The sequence below is a fragment of the Sturnus vulgaris genome, chromosome 14, assembly GCF_052056855.1.
Source record: "Sturnus vulgaris isolate bStuVul1 chromosome 14, bStuVul1.hap1, whole genome shotgun sequence".
Classification (NCBI taxonomy): Eukaryota; Metazoa; Chordata; class Aves; order Passeriformes; family Sturnidae; genus Sturnus; species Sturnus vulgaris.
The window spans coordinates 9,306,029-9,329,483 of NC_142256.1; the positions used below are offsets into that span (position 1 = coordinate 9,306,029).

At 38.3% G+C, this 23,455-nt stretch overlaps 1 protein-coding gene across 2 annotated transcripts in view; it reads right to left on the minus strand.

Annotated features, from left to right (window-relative positions):
* The window catches only part of LOC106860426 (connector enhancer of kinase suppressor of ras 2-like), a 169,734-nt gene that overhangs the window by 47,995 nt on the left and 98,284 nt on the right, over positions 1-23,455 (minus strand). For both annotated transcript variants that reach the window (XM_088173082.1, XM_088173081.1), the window contains exons 8-13: positions 22,739-22,798; positions 18,675-18,743; positions 10,118-10,264; positions 5,542-5,675; positions 4,796-5,001; positions 1,021-1,107 (exon numbers count right to left, since the gene is read on the minus strand). In XM_088173082.1, coding sequence (XP_088029208.1) covers positions 1,021-1,107; positions 4,796-5,001; positions 5,542-5,675; positions 10,118-10,264; positions 18,675-18,743; positions 22,739-22,798 — 703 coding nt within the window. The remainder of the gene's footprint in view (positions 1-1,020; positions 1,108-4,795; positions 5,002-5,541; positions 5,676-10,117; positions 10,265-18,674; positions 18,744-22,738; positions 22,799-23,455) is intronic.

Here is a 23,455-nt window from a genome sequence, read left to right on the forward strand (position 1 = left end):
ACAGTTACTGACACCATGGGTGTGAAAGGGAGAGGACACAGAAAATATTACTGGATTGTATCACGCAGGGAGCATCTCTGGGACCATTCCAGACAGCAGGATTGTAATTTCAAGGAATTTGACAAGCTGGAATAATGGTTTTAAGGAGATGTGCAGCATTCTTGGGCACAGTTTCAAAATGGGAGCTGGCCAAGCAACAAGTCTGTTTTTGTGTCTGTAGCAGTGAAATATGAGCTAAACACACATCAACAGATTTGGAATAAATCAGAAAATGCTCGTGACTTAAGTGAAATTTATTTTCTCTTGGAATGGAAGTTTACTGAAAAAGGTAGTTTAAAATCCTGTATTGAACTTCAAGAATAGAATTCATTTTTTGTCACATTTTGAGGAGTCAAGTTGAACTCCTCTCAGCTTCCAGACCATTCCTAAAAGATTCTAAAAATGTAGTATTCAAGAACGTTCAACAATCAGTCTCACAATAAATATGGTTGTATATTTGAAGAATATACTTGTGAATGATATGATTTCTTTTTTTGCCAGAGGAAATAAAAGAAGAAAGAAAATGTGCAATCACTTTTCTTTCTTGCAAAGTTCATAAATCCCACTGGGATCAATGGAAGTTTATGTGATTAGAACTGCTGGTCTGAACACTGATGGTACAATTGCTGATTCCTGTTCCAAATTTTAATTCATACTGATCAAAATGTTCTCAAAGGATGCTACCTTACGTCTGTAACATCACTTACTGCTTTTTGAGCTGTGCAGATTTAGAACTGATTGCTTTTAATACATATCTCAGTCTTCAAAGGACTTCTGCCCTTGATGTTTGTTTCTTTATACTAGAATTAAATTCCTCCTACTAATACAAATTTTTAATTTTCAGAAATAGAAACAGAAAAGCACAGACACTAAACAGGCTCTTTTATATGCTCTGTGACACTCAAAAAAAAAAAAGAAAAGAAAAAGATTGTGTTTTTTCAAAAACATCTTGGAGAACATTAGAATAAAAAAAATACTCACCTCTGCTTCCCCTCTTGTACATGTTCTGCTCCTTGGACTCCCCTATCCAGCTGTACTCAGTAGGCATCGAAACTGGCCTCAAATCTCCTGGAAACAAGGAAAAAAAAGATAATTTTTTAAGAATGGAAGGTTGTAGGGTGGGTAATGTCTATAAATTCCATGTGTCTATAAATTCCAGCCCCTCCATTTTCAGAGCTGTGGCCTTCAGGGTCAGTGAAACATCTCATCCTCCTCTTCATCACCCTGACCTCAAGGGAAGCACCACCAGCTTCGGTGAAATTCCTTGTAAATGTTAAACAGATTACAAAATTGACAACTGTGCTCTGTATAAACTTGTTTGCTCATTAAACAGGTGTTGGGAATAAAGAGAGAAACAGATTTTAAGTGGATGGAAAATGCTGTAGGAAAAGTAGAGAGAGAATTAATACAGATACAACAACACAGGTCTGCCAGGGAAATGTAAAACCCCCCTGACCTGGGAAATCACATGGAAAATGAGGGGATCTCATTCCAAGGAATATTAATTTCCACTGGCTAGAAGGAAAACCTGAAGCACAACTGGTGACAACAACCAGCAAGGAAGATTGAGCCAGTGGGGTTTTATTTAATGGGATTTCATGGCACTGTGGCCACCCAAACGTGCCCAAGCCATTCCCTACTCCAGCACCAGAACAGGAACCAGACCAGGAACACCCCCAGACCTCCTGGAAACTGGAGGGGTGACATTTGGAGTGCTGAGATTTTGCCATATTACACTTTTGTGCACACTGTGAAATTTAGTGTATAAATAATCCTATGGGAAAATGAAAAATACATCTTTTCATTGTCTGCCTCACAGCTGAGGCTACCTTTAACTACAAATGCAAGATTCAACTCCTAATCCTTAGAAGAACAATATCAACTAAGAAAAAAACTCAATAAATAAATAACAAAAAAGAATAATTACTAATATAAAAAGATAGAGAAACAAGATTATAAACTATTAAAAAAAGAAGAAAATAGGCAGGCACATAAGAAATGAAGATCAACATCACCAAACTGAGCAGTTTTTCTGTAAAGAAAGGAAAGGTCTGAAGCTCTGAAATGATTTATACACAAATACAGATACCACAGCACAACAGACATCAAAAATAGAAATTTAGGACAGGAGTCACACAAGGCCAATGAAAGAATGATTTTGTAAACTGCTTCTTTCACTTCCAAGTCCTTTTCCAATAAAAAGTAACCTATAAATTGTCTTGACATTGCAGCTTGGATTTTTTCTGAGGAGCAAAAAATTGTTGTGTACAAGGATACCAGAATAAAGTGAAAGAAAAAAATAATTATTTATGATGCTTTTGCCTCTAACACATAAATGGAAGAGGTTTGATATTCATTGCCACAAGAGCTCTTTGGAACAGAGCATTTTAGAGTCAGAAAAAGAACAGAGTATAATGTTAAGTAAAACAAAAAATGCATTGCAACGTTGTCCAAAACAAGCTTAAATTTCACAAATACGTTGAAAAAAGAAAAATATTTTTAAATTTATCTTCTTGGATTTTGCATGTACTGTCAAGACCCATCACCTGCCTGAGCATCCATTCACCTCCCAATTGCACAGGAGACTCATTTCCAATAATGGCTGGAATCCTGGCCAGTCCAAGGCTGGAATTTTGGAGCAGTAGTTTTGTGTCAGCCCAAGCAATAATGAAAGTGGCTGCTCGGCCATGAAAGGCTTCAGAAGTTTTATTTTCCTTTCTTTGCCCATGGCTCTGTGGTTCCAGCATCAGTTTATTGGAGCTGCCATAAATCCTGTCTTTTTACTGAAAGACACATTGTCACTTTGACTGATGTCACCTCTCAGTCAGAAAGTACAAAACATTCTGCTGCAGTGGAACATCATTTGCATGTCTGTTAATCAACGGATTAATTAAATCTGTAGTTTAAAAAAATTCTGGGTTAGCAGTCATTTTTGAGAGGAAGGAGTATTTCAGAGACTTTAAAACCAAATTCCTTCTGGATTTCAATCAGAATTGTCCATCATAGACAAAAAAAAAAATCTTGTGTACTCCTGGGATCAGGCAGAGAGCCCAATATTTTAAGTCACCATGCAGCAAGAATTTATGAAAGCAAGCCAAATAACACCCATCTGGCTCCAATTTTAATCACAGTTAAGATTTCTCTTTATCTTTCATTCTAATTTTGTTTTAAAATGATGTCACTTCACAAGGAGATAAAGATTGAACGTTACTGGTCCTAAGATGGAATCCTATTCTTCAGCGTCACAGCTCTTTCAAGCATCAAGCAGTTACTAAAAATATCCTGTCTATAACAAAGATTTATTAACATTTCCTACTCTGAAAAGGTTCTGTGTGCATATACACACCATCAAATCCATTTTACTTGCCATTTTTACCAGAAATCCAGCTGCAATCAGCAAATTACAACAGCAGGAGGGAAGTTGTGTATAACTGATAAACACAAGATAAATACTGAGAGCAGGAGGCAGAGAAAGTGCATTAAAGAACATCCCTGGTTCAAACCCCACAGCAGACTAAGCAGCAGCAGAATCAGGGACTGCAGTGCTTTAAGAATTTTCTTTTTTTTCCCCCCACTGGGCTCCCTTTCAGCTGCTGCTGGATCTTCCACCAGAACCACTCTTGGGATTCTCTCCACTGAAGTGCAGCAGGATTTTAGTACCTGTGTTCTTCACAGACACATTTTCCTTTACTGCTCTGAGCTTCTGAGAGGTTTTCCCTTTCCTAAATTTCAAAGACAGAAACTTAGGAAGTTGTTGGGGCTTTTTAACAAAATGAGAGGAAAAAAAGGTCTCAGAGTAGGTGAATAAAGTATTATTGATGGCTTGCCATATATAAATAAATATGTATTTCAAAAGATAGCAGCTACCCACAGTGAACACTATGGTCATTGCTTTCTCTGGGGCTCAGAAATAATGCCATTTTCAAAATCAGACATAATTCAACTTTTCAAAAGAAATCTCCTATCTAAAATCTGTAAGCTTTACAAAACTGCCTTACTGCCTTGAAAATAAAGCCACTGAAAAGACATGGATCACACACTGCTGTATTTCAGCAGTATTTTTCTCAAGTTCATTCAACACCAAGCAATTCAATTTAAACAGAGAAACAAAAAAATTTAGCAGTTAATTTTCAACAACACTTTTTATGTGGATCCATATACTCATATACAGGCAGGTGTGATTGTACACCTGGACACTCAATAAGGATTTATATACACACAGCACTTCTATAGAAAACCAGAGCTAATTATTGTTTTAATAGCATTTTATATATTTCAGCAATCCTCATCCTAAGATTTTGAAATACAGTTCCAGCACTAATGAGGGCATCATGGGATATCCTCATGCACTGAATGCAGTGCTGAATTTTGGAGGCCCTTCCATCTTACAGACACTTTCAAACCACAAGGCAGACCCTTCACTGAAGTTTAACAGCCCAGAACATTGCAACTGAAATAACCTCCAGCAGTTTGGGAGGGGAAATTGAGTAAATCAAGATGCTGGCTTATCCAAATAATATGAATTTAATTACCATTCAACGTTCCAGTATGAACTGTGAAATACCTGTATAAATAACTTACTCCTGAGCAGGAATATCAGTGTGCAATTTTTCTAATGATCCCTTCATGTAAACTTGTATTTATTGATCAGAGCCAACGGGTCACAAGGAATGACAGATTTTGGGGGGGTTTCAGGGTGATCAGCACAGTTTGTAAATGTGGACAATGAGGAGGAGGTTGAGGCAATCCAGCCTACCATGAGTGGGGGTTTTTTCCCTTCTCCTCACGCCTGTGGCTCTGCTCCTCTCGTACTCAGAGCTCCCAGGATGACCTTCCCCTTCAATCAGGGTGTAGAATTTCCCACTTTCATGCTCCAGGAAATAGTTTGGAGACTCAGAGCCTTTCATCCCCGACTTCCCAAACTTGCTGATGTCATCACAAGACATGATCCCAATTTCATCCCTGGAAACAGAAGATGATGGAGAAATGAACCATTCAAGGTGAACTTCCAGCCTCTCCCAAACATTACAAACAAAACAATTGAAACGCTGGGGGAGAACTTCATAAGTTCATTCAACAAATGAACTTCATTCAGCAAATGTAAATGAACAAAACCATCATTAGGTGCCACTTTAATTGTGGGATAAACATTCAGGAGCTTTCTAGGATCTGAAGGAGAAGACAAGGATTTGTTTTAACACGAGCAGACAAGAGTTTCCCTTGCAGAAATGCTCAAGGATAGAATTAGACATTGAAAAGTAAATCAAACTAATTGATTAAAGATTTCCTTAAATACATCCTTGATTTGGGACTAAACCTAGATTTTGCTCATCTCAGTGAAAGTTAAGTCACTCAAAACATGATATGTGCTTAATGTAGTTTTAGCTCTTAATTGTATTAATTATTTAGGGCTGTTCATTTTGGTTTTGTTGTATCAATCTAATGAAATCAAAGTGTCAAATTTTATTTTTCAAAACCTCAAATTCCTTCGGACATAAATACCTGGGGCCATAAAGTCCTGACATAGGGGAGAGAATGAAAACATCCTGGAGTGCAGAGTTGTCCATTTTTGAGGACATGCCCATCGTACTCGTTGGGGTTGTAGAGCTGCTTGTGGGGCTGGTTGGAATCACAGGCTGTAAAAAACAAAAGGACACGTGAAGAATAAATTAATGTTTTCTGTGCTGCAAGAAACAAAAAAAAGAAAAATCGCTGTGCATAATTTTAGGAATTTGGACCTCTTTTGGATTAGCCATTTTTTTGAATTTCTGAAGTTTCTTCCCAAAAGGTTCCTGGTGAAACTCTAGACTTCAAGACTAGTCATGAAAGAAACTGATAAACGACCATTAAATTAATTTAATAGCCACCTCAAGGGAAAATCTGAGACTCAATCAAAATATGATCTTTAATCAATGCAGAAAATCAATTATCTGAGGAGAAAGGACACACTGTATTAAATGCCATTAATACAGAAGTTAATGACAGAACTCTGGAATACTTGTACTGAATGAAACAATCGTGCTGGTTTCAGTGGAAAATTTATTGTTAGCAAGGACAGAACATCTTGATTTTTTAAAGAAAGCAGAATTCATTGTCCTTTGGCTTTATAGCCACAGTGATGCAAATACATTTTCTACAGTAAATAGCAAAGAAATAGAAATTAACCTAACCAATAAATAAATATCCTTAAAGGTTTTTACTTTTTAAACTTTTACATGATGTTGAACACGATTTTTTGATTCAGATGTCAAAGAGAAGCTCAAGTCAATGGTCTGCAAGGACTAGAAGGATGATAACCAAATATGCTGAGCAGGATACAGAGATATAAACAAAGAATATTTTTCAACCAAGGTTCAGTCTGTGTTGATATCAAGAAATAGAAAATATTTTTATTTATAAAAGTTATGTTTAAATGGATACAACCAGTTTTCCACAGGTGGAAGGAAAACCCAGAGACTCAAAATTTGGATGAAAGCTATAAACACCAATCTTTTTCTAAATAAAACGTTTTCTATCCTCTAAACACTGAAATATTTTTTATGTGGCTCAAAAAGTAAAAGCAGTTCTAAATTCCAAAAAATGCTTTTTTTTTTTCATAAGAATGTCAGTCTGCAAAGAGGTCAAAATTATATTAGTTCTCTATGCTTATTCTTAAACCAAATAATAAATAGTGTAATTGTTCAGGATCAATTAGTTATGACAGGAAGGATTATTCCAATTCCAAAAGTTCTCCAAATAAAAAAAAATTCAATTAATGTTGTATTTTATTTGAATGAAGTTGTAGTGTGCAGAGCACTATTTGCCATTGCAAATGTAAAAAAAAAAATTGTCCTGAGTGGGAAAATAATTAGAGAGTTTATAAATTCAAATAATCTTCTACTATCACATAATGTGAGCCAGAGACAAAAGGGGACAATGGTGTCACAAATCTCACTGAAAGATCATGGAGCACAGAACTGGCAAATGAAAACTCTGCTGTTGTTAATTGAGCATCAAGGGAAACCCTCTAAAGCAAAGGAATACTCCAACAAGGCCAAGTAATAAATTTTATAAGGCCTCACAAATTCTGTATCATCAATAATTCAAAAATTACCTATGTGGTATAATTTTAAACTTAATTATTGTAGAAAAAATATTAATAACCTCTATAAATGCCTTAAGCAACAATAGAAAACACAACAACTTTTATTTAAAACTTCCTGCTGTGCACCAACCTGAGGTAACAAATACACTTTCCAGTTCTTATATCCTATTTCCTTTTCCCCTTCCCTAATTATGTACTGCTTTTGTTTTGGTTGTTTTTTGGGGTTTTTTTAGCCAGTACTAAATGAGAATGTAAAAATTGCTTCACATGTAGACACATAAATAGATAAATGGGGTGCACCATGAAAATAATATGTGCAGAGAAATATTTATGGACGTGGAAATACACACACCCATATGTGTTATCCCTTTTTTGGTGACATTCTGACTTTTGATGAGTTGTTCCTCTCTCAATCTGCTCCCACTCAGGTCTTTTCCTGCACTTTGTTGCTGTTTGGTCGTTCCCTATCCTGCTTTTTTTTTTTTTTTTCTTGGTGTCAACTCTCCTGTCCCTCCTCTGTTCTCTGCTTATCCCCAAAGCCTCTTCAATTAAACCAGCAGAAAACTCCAGAACAACAAACAACCCAGAAATTCTCCTACACCCCGTGGGGCTGCTCTGGAGTGTAAAAACTGCCAAAGCCAAGGAAAGGAGAGGACACTGCAGGAATCGCTGCCCTGGGATGGTCGGGACAAACTCAGGAGCTCTCTGTATTCTGGTCTGAAAGTTTGCAGTTTATTTTGTATGGCCTGGGTTTATATGAGACCCTGCAAGGAACTGCAGCCACAGCTCAGAGCAGGACAGAGAGAGGGACAGAGTGAGAGTAAGAGGACAGAGCTTAAGAAAGTAAGAACAAAGAGAGTAAGAGCATAAGAGAGAGATTTTCCCGTTTACAATAAATTAAATCTTTTTCTATGTTGAATATTTTAATTTCCACTAACCAATCTAATACAAGATACAAATTCTTTAACATTTGCATGCAACCTATAGGAATCACTATATTACCATGTTTTACTGCTTTTTTTAATCTCTAAATTTTATCTGGGACCCTTCCTGCCATGCTTAGGGAGGATGTCTGTTTGTTTTTGGGTATTTGCAGCATTTAACATTATCTAAACAAAGGGGCCTTCAGGCATTCAGTTGCTTTCAGCCACACAGTCGAAAATTGCTCTCATTTCTATTTCACTTATATTTTCCATATTCTCAAAGTCTTTTGCTAGGCACTCGTATTTATAAGGTTTTCCTAATTCATCCTTCCCGACAGGACACTGCAGCCAACAGAGAGGGAAGTGAGCTCACTGCTTCCAGCAGCAACAAGCTGTTGTGTCAGCTGTCCAGGAAGCACAGGCTTTAGTGGCATCTTGAAATTTCATCAGCCTGCTTCCAAGTCATTACTGACAATAATAAATAATACCAGGTCCAGGTGAGAGCTGCAGGAAACAGGCAAACCCAAAACCTGCGTCCTGAAACGGGTCCAGGTCCTGACACTTGAGCTTGTCGCTGAGGCAGGAAGAATAAAAGATCTAAAATTGGTTTTCCACACCTCATAACAGAAGCTGCTCTTCAGAAGTAACACTGGCAGGGCTGTTTTTGTTTTCCAAAGTGGTTTATATTTTAATTGAATTTAAGTATCTCACCTGCTATTCTCTGATACAGAAGAAGTGCACCCCAGGAAGGAAACACTTCAAGCACCTTTTGGTCCTCAGGGGCTCATCAGGGACATTACAAAACCACAACTGCTGATAATTCCACAAAAGCAGCTTGGTGCACTTTCACTTTTGTGGCTACCACGACAAAGGTTGGCATTTTTGTTGGGAAATGCTGTGCCACACATGCAGTGTATAGAGCACACACTGCTCACTCTGCCTCAGCCTCCAGATCCAGGGCTGCTCCTGAATGATGATTCTCCAATGTACAAATATAAAGAATCTCTCTGGAATCCCTGTGCAATTGCAATTTCCATTTTGCTGCCCCTGGAGGCTCCATCCGAAGTTCACGGGTAGATACATGAGCATCTTGCCAGAGCAAAGGATGTTATTCCTGCAGCATTGTGACAGAAAAATCCCCTCTGGGTGCCACAGGGCTCCGTTCCTCTCCCCCAGGGGCAGTCACAGAGAAAGAAAAGTGGCCCCAAATCCCACTGTCAGCATTCCTGGGCTGCAAGGATTACACAAACTCCTGAACTGAAGCCACTGTGCAGGAATCAGGCACTCTATGAAATGAAAGATGTAGAAAATGCCAGGCAGGGAGGAAATCTGCCTGGATAAGCTTGAAGGGCTCATTTTGTTTCATTAACTTACAAACCATTCAGAAACAGCCAACCAAACAAAACAGCTCTGAGAAGCTTCCACATCATGGAAGTGCATCAACTTCTTACAGGATGTTAAATGGCATTAAAGAAAACCATCAATAGTTACTTACTGACCTTTCCTTTAAAAATGACATTTTGAGTTCAGAGTTTCAGCCGGTTTTTCCTGCCGTAGGAAGAAGCAGCTGTGATGTTCACAATTGTCTTTTTTTTTTTTTTTTTTTTTTTTTTGCATCAGCAGGCTTTCAAGGAATGAGCACACAAAAAATACCAGAGGTTCTATTATCCCTGCTACCAAAAACTCCAACTGCATGAGAGGAGTGCAACAGAAGCAGAGTTCTCCTGGAATTTAATGGATCTGACACACTTGATTACAAACAAGTAGGTGACAGACTGTGAAATAATGGAAATAGGGAGGCACTGCTGCCTCTGCCAGGCAGAGCAGCCACTGAACCTTGTTCATAAAACTATCTGTAAATGTTCTTTCCTTGTCTGAATTCCTGAGGCTCCCAGAGTCATCAAAACATGGAGAAAACAATCTGATCATTGCCACACTTCTTTATCTCAGCACTCTGCTCCAGAGGGGTTTGGGACAGACTCCTGTTCCTTTCACTGGAAGGTGAAATTTCAGTGTTTTCTCCTAATAAAGGATTCACCATGACACTGCAGCATTGCAGCAGCCACCTTACCTGCAGTGCCAGAGGCTTCCACCTCACATTCTTCAGAAGGGCAGGAGCAGAAACCAGGGTATTCTGAGGACGTTTTTTCAAGGTTAAAATCACTCCATTTGGGTCTTCCCACAGTGCATTTACTAAGTTCTTTAACTGCCAGCCAACCTAAGGAAAAAGTCCATAATTGAATTTTGAAAGCTTTCCATTTAACCTGAAATGTGAAGGAAATGTTTTGTTAACCAACAAGCTCTGTTACAACCTGCTCCTTGCAAACATAAGCAGCTTTTATCAACTCTGGTGGTCTGAAATCATGCTGCTGCAGCTGGATTTTTTTTTCTTTAGTCATATCTCTGAACAAAATAAGGCTGAAGTGAACACTATTACCCTTTCAATAACTTGTGAGATCACTGAACATTTTAAATCAGAAGATGAGGTCTAGAAGTCATGAAATCATTTCAATCTGGGTTTTGAATTGCAACAGTGAGTGCTGAGGAGGAAGCCAGACTGTGCTGGAACAAAATGAGTAGCATGTATGTACCAAGAGCTGACTGGAGATAATAATAATAATAACAATAATAATAACAACTATATGATCTTTTAATAAATGATCCCTTATTGGTTTATCTATACAGTCCCTGAGTCTCCAAGTTATTTGTAAATTGCAAACAGAGCCATAAAAAAGGACATCACTGGCACTGTAAGGATGTACCACTCAGAAAACAAAACCTACTCAGAGACATTTCTTAATCATCTTGATTGTTTAAATAGGAATTATTTATACATAAAGCCAGAAAAAATATTTTTAGGGCTTTTCTCTTTCCCCTGCCTTTTCTGTTTTCAGTAAGGGCAGATTTTTAGAGCAGCAGTACATGGCCATGATAAAGACCTGCCATAAATATCGTGACTGCACAAATCTGAGCAGCCCTGCACTGAGCAGGAATTGGAATATTGTGTCCAAACAGCAATTCCCAAACACAACCTTCCCCAGGCAGCTGCAGCAGCCAGGAAATGAACCTGTGAGAATGAAGAGCTCAGTGAACCCCAGAGCAGGAACAGCACCCATAGATGCAAGCAGGAAATATTTTATACTGGCCATGTCTGCCCTGTCAGAGTTCACTCATAACATTTTAATCACAGTTTCTCTTCTGACCAAAGTGTGAATTCCCACTGCTATTAAAACCCAGGAAAATAAATTCTTTAGGTGCTCAGACAGAGCAGTCTACATTCACCCCCTTGTTATATCAGGTGGAGTTTATAATGACTTCCTCTCAGAGGAAGATAATATCTGATTACACAAAAAAGTGAAGGGAAAATAATAGAAGACAACCTCCAAGAGATTTGAACTAAAATCCTGAAGAGGCTGAAGAGAATTTGGGATACCAAGTGTAAGCACAGTGGGCCAAAGCCAGGATCCCACTGTGAGCATCCACCTGGGACAGAACTGCAGGATGTGCTGGAATTCCAAAAAGGGTCTTAAAAGCTTTTAAAAGTTCTCTTCTATTTTTAATGCTGCTGTTCTGTTGAAAACTTTCTAAAAATGCACTGGCCACAGGAAACCAGAAAACAGCAGAAATTGTAAATAGGTCACATTCAAACAAATGCAAGGATGGCAGTTTGCATCCCAAAAAACTCCTCCACTTTGGGCTGTATTTATAAAAGGACAGGGGCCATAATTTTTTTTTCTCTTTTACTCAATTATAGAAATCAAATGGAACTCTCTTTGATTTTCATAGATTGATGGAATTTTCAGATTGCTGAAATCCTTAGAGTTCCGTGGGCTCCTTTTAGAGAAGAATGATAAATAATTAAGTTAATGATAAATTATTCCAATGAGAACCTTAATGACAAAGCCATTAAATACCAAGATCTATCAGAGAACAGTCTGCAGTCATTACTACCAGGCAATGATAAAATGCTCTCAGGAATTTGGACAAGTTATTATAAATTGTATTACTAAAAATACCTTTGAAAAAAGAGAAGTCATTACAGTGGATTAAAAAATCTTAGTTGAAAACCAGTCCTTGAGTCAGATTTTGACATTTACTCCTAAAGAATCAGTCTTTAAAGCAATTACTGATTTCTAGCTCTGGTAAATGCTTTCTCCAGAAAGGTATTTTGCTCCTTTAAGATTTTTAGCATATACAGTAAAAATCAAATTTTACAGAAGGAGTTAAGCTATCTCAGCAAGGAAAGTTAAACTAAAATTAGAGTAATGGAGAAATAAAAGACCAATGTGATACTTTTAATTTTTCTTCCATAAATGAAAAAGGATGCTACTTTAGATGCTAAAGATGGAAGAAATCCAGAAGAATGCAAAAGAATTCACTCAAAATGGTCAGAGAAAGGCAGATGTTTGAAATTTTTGTAGTTTACACTCAAGATTGCCACAATCATTAATTTTTATTTGTTTGTACATCCTCAGTGTAGAAAGAATAGCCCCAGGTAAAAAGAAACCTGTGGACTACTGTCCAGATTAAAGGATTTGTTAGTTTTCTCATAGAAACCACGTGGTAGAAAATTAAGAATATAGCAACTTTAAAAATAATAGTTCCAAAAATATTAATTGCTAAAATAACAAATTCCTGTATCAGGAAATTCCACAATGCTGAGATAATTCTGTAGACCCAAACCTGATAATTTTGTAGCTGGGACTCCTTAACTAATATGTTCAGAAAAACCTGAGAAACATAACACACTTTCATTTAACTACAAAGCAGTGTTTTTTTAGTTCTCCAATATCTTCTCTAGACTCTCCTCATAACGACTTTGCTCCCTCTCATTCAGAAGATCTGGATTTGCATGAATGGGATTTGGAATGCATCCTACCAGCAGCAGGGATTTCAGCACTGTTATAAATCCAAACTCTGCTCATGCTGGAAAATCACCTTTTCTCCCTTTTTAAAATAAATCTTACCTGCCTGGCCATGACTCGCTGCAGATCTGCAGGAAAAAAAATCATACCAAAAAATTCCTGATGCTACAGATGCACACAACAAAAAAATAAAAAAAAAATCAGTGCATTTTTGGGTGTCTGCTGAGTGCATGATGTATTTGTCTATCCATAGGAACTGAGAGAAGAGCTGAAGTGTTGGTGTTGTTTATCAGAGGATTCCAGGGCTCTGAACCCCCACAGCAGTTATTCACCTCCCTGCCAGTTTCTTCCACACACATTGTACCTGTTTGTTATGGTAGGAATTCAGAAGCGAAATTTAGCCCAGATGGTGGAACAGGGGGGAGGAGGAATCTGTTCCCTTCTCTGCTTCCCCTGAAAATTCTGGGGACAAGGCAGGAATGGGGTTCCTGAGTTCCTCCACTGCCTTCCCAAACCCTCTCAGGACTCTGAAAAAGGAGAAGTTTAAGAAATACAGAACCACTGAGTGCACCTCCCAAGGAAGGGAGGTTCCACCTTGATTTTCTCGGGGGCCTTGTCCCTGTCCTGCTCCCTGCATCACCTGCCAGCTTTGCTGTTACCTGGCGTGGGGAGACACAGAGCAATAACTAAACAGGAATTTAAAAGCTCCCTTGGTCTGGAAATCAGTTGTGCCAAATATTTTCTAAATATTTATATCCTGCTATATTGCACAGCACCTGACAACAAGAAATTCTGCTCTGACTGCAGTAACCCCTCACAGGAACCAGGACAGATGTTTCCCCTCGTGACTCTTCAAATACATAAGCAAAACCATCTGGATATTTACTTGAACCTGCAAAGTTTGACCTCTCTTCATATTTGCATGAAAAAAGAACCCAGCTTGTGTAAACCCAACTTTTTTTAAGGAAGCAGACTATCATCTTTTCATATTTTAAGTAATTCACTTTGCCTCATTAGGGAATTAATCAAGGGAGCTGGTTTGATTAAGATGGAAATCAGAAATTATTATTAGACAAAAATGTGCTGGAAGATCATATGACTGTTTTGTGTCACTGAAGGGGAAGCTCGTCATTAACACCTGTAGCTGATTCTCTCTCATTAATATTCGAGCTGCTCCTAACAATAATTGATGATGGAAAACCAAATGTTCTCCCATTATCTTACATAGTTATTTTCATTAACTAACTGAGAAACACAGCAAGAATCCAAGAAGCAGCAAGATCTGCTGCTGGAAGAGAGGCTTTACTGAGCCTTTGTGAAAGGCAGAATGTGGGGAAGAAGTAACATGTGGCACTTTGTTTGGAAACAGAAGGACATCTTTTGGGGAAAGGAGTTCAAATTCTCATGACATCTTTTGTCCTTTTTTTTGTTTTGTTTTTTCCCCTGCTTGCATTTCCCAACACAGAGTGTGCTGAAACACAGATGGTGTGACCTGGCACTACATTTACAGAAATACCTCCACCTAAAATGAGCTCTCATTAGGACTCATATTTACAATTCAGCAAACAGACACCGAGGGTATTAATTCAAAGACTGTCTTCACACAAATAAATTAGTGCTGAAATTATTTCATTGTGCCACTTAATTTCAAGCATGCAATTTGACAATGAACAGTGAAAGGGCATTAGGCTGCTGATCATGTATTTAGAATCAAAGCATAGTTGGGGTTTGAAGGGACATTTAAAGGTCATTTATTCAACCCCTCTGCCAGGAGCAGGGACATTCTCCAGTGGCTTGCCCAGAGCCCTGTCCAAGCTGGCCTTGGACACTTCCAGGGATGGGGCAGCCACAGCTTCTCTGATCAACCTGTGCCTGTTTTTCACTGCAGAATAATTTCTTCCTTATCTCTGGCCCACATCTCCCATCTTTCACTGTAAAGTCATTGCCCCTCTACACCAGACCCTGCTGAAAAGTCTGTCCCCATCTTTCTTCCATGCCCCTGAAAGCACAAGATCCATCATTCCAAAGAACAACCTCAAGTGTGAAAATGCAACGACTTCAGCTCAAACCAGCAGCTGCTTTAAGAGAATGTGAGAAACGTGGAACACCACCGATTTATTACAGATATTTCTGTGGCCTCTTGCTCTGGCATAGCAGTGTTTTATGCCTTAAGGGGTTGTTTCTCTTTCTGGTGCTTATTGCCTCTGTCTGTGGAGAAAGAGGAATTCTGTCTCAGCCCCAGCTGGCTGAGTTAACCAAACTGAAATCCTTAAATAATTTCTCTCCCTATGAGACAGATGACACATTTTCCTTTTCACCCATTACATTTCTTTAATGCTCCTATCTAACTTAACACCTTTGATAGCTGTAAACGACCTCAAGATCACACAGTATTTCAGACAAGCTATTACTAATGTCAAGACAATGGTATCCAAACTCAGTTTCTCCTGGAAACCTGTTCCTGATTAATTCCAAGTTCATCTTTGCCATTTTCAGTCACATCAGCTCTATGGTGCTCAGTTGCTTTGGGATTAATTACTACACTTTGACTCTTGGAGTTTTGCCAGGTGCTCCTGAGTAACATCGAAGCTTTCAACAGGAATTACTAAAAGCCTTATTATTGCTCTCTGTCTTATGAAATAACCTTCAAATCCTAACCCTCACAAAAAAAAAAAAAAAAAGAAAAGAAAAGAAAAAAAGAATAGAAGACAGAACTTCAATTCAGTTTTCTCTTATTTACACATCAATTCTCTATCCAGAAGTAGAAAAAGTATTTTACAGGTGGTCAGGTAGTTGAATCAATATTTATTTGATCTCAAATATTTTCATCGTCTGAAAAACTATCAAAAAAAGGAACTTGAACACAAATTAATGGTCACAGTTTTATGCTGAAAAATAATTACAATATAAAATCTACTATTTCAACTAAGCAGCAGAAAATACACCACCTAAGGAGCAATTATTAATTTTGCAAACAAAGAAGTGCTATAGTGGCATCTTTAATACTTCTGTATAATTTTATGGGAGAGGAAGTAAAAATCTACAAGGCACTGGCAGAATTGGTGCCTGTTGTTATTGTAGGGAAAAAGAAAGAGTTAGGGTAGCAGTAATTTAGAATGTATAACTTAAAGTTCCTTACTCTGTTTTATTAAAATCTTATAAGCAAGAAGAACAAGCAGAAAAGCAAATAGGGAAATTGGATAATGATTAAATGATCTTAACAGCCAGTGGTGAATCGCCTGCTTTAATTAATTTCTTGCTTAAAGTACTATTATTTTTTCTTTGATCTTTGTAATTGTGTTACAGAGTGGTCCTTGGTTAGATCAGATTCCATGTGGAAAGGCTTTTATTTCTCACTTTTTCAGTTGCTGCATTACATAATTTGGAAGCAGCTCTCCTTTAATACATCCTGAACAGTTTTCATCTCTCAACTCGATTGAAAAGCTCTTGGAAAAGTAAAATAAAACTTTACAAAGTTGTGACCATTCCCTGGGGATTCCGTTCAGTGTCCAACCACCCTCTGCAGGCAGAACTTTTTCCTGAAATCCAACCCAAGCCTCCCCTGGATCAGCTCCAGGCTCTGTAATCTCATTTTCACTCTTTCAGCACCACAGTTCTGCCCTAGCCACGAGTGAATCCTTGTCCTGGACAGCTCCACAGCTCCCTGTGAAAAATGCAGCATTCTACAGCTGGGAGTTTAAAGAGGATGCTGGGGAGGGTCATGAATTAGGATGACAAACTGGAAGTGCTCAAATTATCCACCTTACTAAAAAAAAAAAAAAAAAAAAAAAGAGTGATGAGCTAATTTGATTGCATCCTGAAAATACCTAAAAGAGAAACCTGCTCTCCAATTTAAGAGGTAAAAATACATCAAGATCAAAGGACTGGAAGCTTGTGCCAGCCAAATATAGACTACAAATAAAATGACTTTTCCCCCCCAGCAATGAGAATAATTAACTACTGGAGCAATTTATTACAGGTTGTGGGAACATCAATGAAAGTTTTAAAACCCAAATGATCATATTAAATGAATATGAATTTATCTAGAAAATACACTGGCCTAGTTCAGTCAAAATCAGATTAAATGGTGCTGGTAGTCAGCTCTAGGATTGGGATCTGCTAAAAGAGATCCACACTTTCCCTGCTCAGGGAAGTATTTCCCAGTCATTATTTTCAAATGGGTTACACCCCTTTTTATGAGCTAATATTAGAGTATTGATTATGTGGAATTTTAATGAGCTGTTGCCTTTGAGTAATTCCAGTCCACTAATGGAAATAATGCTAATTATAATCAAAATATGGATTATCATAATGTGCTAACTCTGGGGAAGAGGGAGCACAGCTGAGGGTGGTTTGCAGCAAGGAGTGCCAGAAGGGACTTAAAGGAGACACTTGGAGATCCAAGAGATATTTAAAATATTAAAACTTCTAATCCATGAGTTGGACATACACCTCTGAACCATGCAAACACTCACTACTACTGCCTGATTTTCCAAACTGAAGACATAATGACACTTTTCAAAGCAAGAACGAATTTCCAAAAGAACCAGTGCCTCTTTCCTTGGCTTGTTAGAAACTTCAGAATGAATAATTAATATATTATATGTTTTTGGGGTTTTTTTAAAAGTATTTTATGGCACTTGACTCAGCTGTTGGTCCTGTGCCCCCAGGTGGAAAGGGATTACAAGCATCAACCACCTTGAGCCTGCTGTGATAACAGGCATGGAAAGAGTTGCAAAAAAAGCCAATTCTTGAGAATCTGAATGGGGGATTTCACCTATGGGAGTAAAGATTAAATCAGATCTGTCACTTGAAGAGTGTGTTTGATGGAGAAAGCCAGTTCAATACATATTTCAGCTTGTAACTATGACAACTCTCTAATACAGATAAGAGCTGTGTGTTGCATTAACATTTAAAGTGTAAATGAATAAGTTATATTTCTTTTCAAGAGAAAATATTTGCTCTCCAGTCATAAGATTTTAATGGCCAGCCTTTCATATTTCCACTTCACACAAGTGACAGACAGAAAGGTTTCTTAATTTTGCAGCTGCTGTGTCTGGAGATGGGGTTCACCAGGACAAAGTGAAATAGCTAAATTAAGTTTCTTAGGAAGTTATCAATGTCCTTGTCACTACTCATGCCTAAGAAATAATAAATACCAGTGTTCCTTTCACTTGTAGCTCCAGCAACACTGGACTATTTAAATAATATTTAAATTACATACTGCAATACTGAGGTCCAGCATCCACCTGCTTAAAAACATCTTTAAAATAAAGATAATTTAAGATACTTTTAAGTATCTTAAAAATAAGCCCAAACCTCAAACCTGGCAGATTTCTATCAACATTTTAATCATTTTTATATTTTCCCCCCCAACAGATTCAAAATACATGGCTGTTACAGCACTTCTGCATTATTTATCTAGATCCAGCATTAAACAGAATGCAAAATTCTGCTCAAGAGGAGAAGCTAAACCAGCTGGCAAGTGCATAATGAGAAGTCTTAGAATTTCAAGGAAATATTCTTGGATCTCCTTATATAAGAAGAGTATGATGTTGAACAGCAGCTGTGCAAAATGTAAATTTGGCTTAATCCTTCTGGGCTGGTTACAGACTCAATTTGGGCCTTTTCTTGTTAAGAATAAGCAGTGAATATGATGCTTAAAAAGACATAAATAATAATGTAGTTGGTCGAAGAAGAATTACTACTTTTTACCACTGGGAACAGGCAAAGCCTGCAGCACAGAATTTCCAAAATACTTACCACGGTTTGGTGGTTGACCTGGATCACCTCATCACCAGCATGGATTTTCTTACACTGGTCAGCAGGAGACTGAGGACAAGAGAGAAAAATTTACTTTACAGAGGGTGTGGAGATAGAAGGAAAGAGCAGGAATTAAACAATGAATGCTGGAGGAGGCAAGAAAGCTGTGCCTAAAGAAGTCTCATTGCTGTCAAATAATGATAACTGGTCATATTCATAAGGAACATTTTTTTTCTGATACCATTTGATGAAGCAATTTTAGAATTGCATTTACCATTCCAAGCTAGAATTCCAAGTGCCATTTTTGGCCACTTGAGCTATTCCATTGTGTTTAGCTGAGCAGCCACAACCTTGCTGGGAATAACCTGGGTGAATTCACAGCATGTGGAATTAAATCTGGTACAACACAGCCCAGGACAGGGCTGGACCAGGCAGTGTGGGACAGAAATCAGGGCTCAGTCCTCCCCAGAGCAGTGCTACTGCTGAAGGGAACTGCATTGACTCTGCACACACAGGGTATTTACACCTTAAATTACAGCTCCAGCACTTCCAAGGCAGTGCTAAATGAACCATTTGAACACAGAGTGTGCTAATTCCCAAATGGATGTAAGGGACTTGCTCTTCAGGAGATTTTTCTGTACACACACTATTCACAATTTTGTGATTCTGGAGCTGAAAAACTCCTTTATCCTAAATACAGTTTGTTCTGAGCACATGAAAACGGATTAAAACCCATTGAGGAGCCACTCAAACATGGCCAACTACTATTTTACAAATAATTTTTAGATTCTTTGATGAAATCTTAAATCCGTGAGAGAAATCAGGGGCGCTCAGGAGATCAGCAGGCTCAGGAGTAGAGAGTTGAGAGTTCAGGGTAAATTATTTGCACTGTGCACTGGCTAATGAGAGTGTTCTACTGACACAGAGCACACCAACCTGGAACTCAGGAGGAAAAAAGGATTAAAGAGCTGAGACATCACCTTGGAAAATAAATCCCAGTGGAAGTTGGTTGTTTAGCCAGGAGAATTAGACAAGGTGGGAAGTATTCCCTACTGGGGAGATACAGGGTCAGAGAGGAGAGGACTGATTGCTGTTTGTCAAAGTTTTAAAGCAAAATAATCCTCCAGAAACAGTTCAAGTTCCCTGCCAGGCAAACAGGCTCCTAAGAAAGGCAGGGAAGGAGCAGGAGAGGGAATGGCCTGGCTCTGATCCTGCTGAAGAACTGCAGAGAAACAGCTGCTACCAAAATGTTCCTGGAGATCTCCTGGAGCCAGGCTAAAACATGAATTGTTAAACACAATAAACACACGAGCCACGTGTGGAACAGCAAGGAAGAAAAGGATTTATCTGAATGGAAGTGATGTGTAGGAGTTTGTGGTCATGACCTCACTGCAGGCAAGAGCTCCTCAGCTGCTCTGTCTGCAACCAAAAAAATCCCAACGATTCCTTTTGAGAACGGGGATTAAAAACAAGAGGAGAACAAATAAAAGGAACAAAGAGAAGAGGAGGCAATCCAAGAAAAACCCAAATTGCCACTGACAAGGAAATGGCTGCAATTATTGCTGAATAAAATGTCAGCGAGACTCAACTCTGAGAGGCCAAATGGTCCCCAAGGGCCAGCCCTGCTGAGAGCAGGGAATGGAACTGATTATCAATCAATCAATCAATCAATCAATCAATCAATCAATCAGCCAATCAATCAATCAATCAGCCAATACTGAGAGCAGGGAAGCTCATTGATTACCAATCAGCCAATGCTGAGCACAGGGAATCTCACTGATTACCAATCAGCCAATGCTGAGAGCAGGGAATGGCATTGATTACCAACCAACCAACCAACCAACCAACCAACCAATAAATCAATCAATCAATCAATCAATCAATCAATCAATCAACCAATAGTGAGAGCAGAAAATGGCATTGATTACCAATCAGTCAGTCAATACTGAGAGCAGGGAATGGCATTGATTATCAATCAATCAATCAATCAATCAGTCAATCAATCAGCCAATACTGAGAGCAGGGAATGGCATTGATTACCAATCAATCAGCCAATACTAGGAGCAGGGAATGGCATTGATTACCAATCAATCAGCCAATACTGGGAGCAGGGAATGGCATTGATTACCAATCAATCAGCCAATACTAGGAGCAGGGAATGGCATTGATTACCAACCAGCCAACACTGGACAGTGGTTCCCAGTCTCCCTGGGCTGTTCCAAGCACAGCTTTCACCTTTTGCCCACTGCTGGTTTTTCACTCCCAGCCTTTCCAGCCCCTGTCCTGCCTGATGTCCAGCAGGGCTCTGGGCAGAGCACTCAGACCTCACCTCCTGCCCCTGAACAGGATTTTACCCCCACTCTTCACGTGGATGATGTGAGGAACCAACCCCCAGAGCCACTTTCTCCTTTTTGTGGAAACTTGTGGAATTCTGGCAGCAAACACATAACAGAAATATTCCTGGAATTCAACGTGACTTTGACAAAGCCTTTGGCTTTAATGGGGCATGAGAGGTAAGCAGGGAAGTGCAGCAGCTCCACCATCCCTGATGTTTGACTTCAGCTGATGTTGCTCAAACAGCAAAGTCCTGCTTCTTTCTCTTTTTAGCTGCTTTTCTGACGTGGAAGAGGCTGAGCTAATTAAACACTGGCTCTGAGGTCAATTATCCCTTCAAAAGGAATGAAAAATCAATTTGCTGAAACACCAGAAGTTAAAGGTCTTTGAAGCTGGTTTATCTGCACATGTGATTACACTTTCAGCAAAACCAAAAAAAGCAACTTATTCTAGTGGTGTAGTAGAAAAAGTTTTGATAATCAAAATAAAAAAAATTTTAAAATTCTACTCGCTGGCAATTTAGTAACTCTTCCTGTGAATTTCAATTGTAAATATATCAATATTTCCCCTACAAACTGCATTATATTTCTAAAATTAATTAGAATTACAGTAAAAAAGTGGATTAATTACAGCATGAGTAATTCAATCTATGAACATAATCTCTCCAACATAATCAAGATGGATCAGTCATAATTTTCAGGACCCAAGATACACATATAGTTATTTTTAGACTTCTAAATGCTGCCAATGGTGACAATATGAACAAACAAATTTCAAGTTTAATTTGCATTAGAATTATCTTCCCAAATTGTGACATACAAATCATTTGGCTTTCCACTGACAAAACCCATATAAATACTGCTCAATGTATGTAAATCAATTAAAATATCCCACATGGAGCTCACCCATATGGGCCAGCAGAGCACTGGCACTTGCCAGCCAGGATTTCCATCTCATTTTATGTTCCTTGGGCGTCAGCAATCCCTAATTTCTATATCAGCTGGATAAAAATCTAAACTTGTCACTTGCCCAAAGCTCTGAGCTTTGAACAGAGCCTGGATGGGAGCAGAGTGACTGAAAAGACAAGATGAAAACCAGAAGGGTCGTGTTATGAAATCTGTCACAGTAATTAGATGACAGCAGTTGGAGTCAATTTAATTTTCTCAAGTTTATAATTATGAATTGCACGTTCAGGATGTTTACAAGGAGGATGTTTAGAAGCTGTGCTGCTGTTCCTGTCACACTCTCTAAAGTCCCTGGGATCTCTCACACTGATCTTTGAGCTGCACAACTCTGTGATTTTGGTTCAGTTTTTTAAATACCTCTGGCTACAGCGAAAATTATAATTGATCTATTCTGTATATTTATTACAAATGATAGAAAACACAAAATATAATGCACTAAATATAGAGGAAACCACTTATGCCAGAGAGAAAAAATGTGTGAATGTTGTTAGAAATGAGAATTTGAGGAACACTGAGGGCAGGAGTTTGAGAATTTCCTTTATTATTGTGTTAGTAATAATTTCAACACAGCTGCTTTTCTATGTCTATTCTCAAGGGTTCTAAATCTTTACAAAGGTAATATGATACATATACATAAAAAAGGAAGAAAGATATTAATAAAAAGTGGCTTGGTTTAAAGCAAGCTTACATATAACAAAATGCACTGCAGATACACAAAAAATAATTGTAAGAGTGATAAATGTATTTCAAAATAAAGAATCTTACATTTTCCGTTGTTCCTGTGATTACATGTAGTCCATCATATGTTGATTTGATATACATTCCCTGGGAAAAAAGAGCAAAAAGGGTAATTAATATTTATAGGAAACAAATACATGACATTTGCATGATAATTTAGATAATAAGTTTGCTCTAAGGACCATAACATTTGAACAGACTGGAAGGAACTGTGGTCAATTAACATCTGCAAATTTAAGTTTAACAGATCTATATCAAGCCCATTATAAACAGCAGAGTTTTCTCACTTAAAACTTTTTTTTTATTCTGAAGTTTGTGAACAGAGTTCAACACTGAGCATCAGCATAAAAACTTGTGCCTATTGAGTATCTGAAATATTTACCACAATCCCTTTTTTAGTACAAGTGACATAGAAGAAGTATTGAAATTGAAAGCGTGAGCAGGAGTAGTTTTTAAACTTAAATTCCCCATTTTCAAAGAGTTCCTGATTCAGAAGAAACGAAGCCAGAGCCTAACTGAGAAAAGACAGGAGCCAGTGCTCATATTGCTAATTTATGGGGGAAATGAGCTTAGTGAACTAACGGGAGCTTTGGAATTAGTCCATCAAGAATTCTGCTCCAAGGAGGAGACTGACAAGATCAGCAGAGACACCCAGAGCAGGGATGTGGAGCTGAGCACTCCCAGAGCCCCAAATGTCAGGGAGGCTCAGAGGCTCCTGTGCTTCCCTCTCAGAGCTTCCCATCT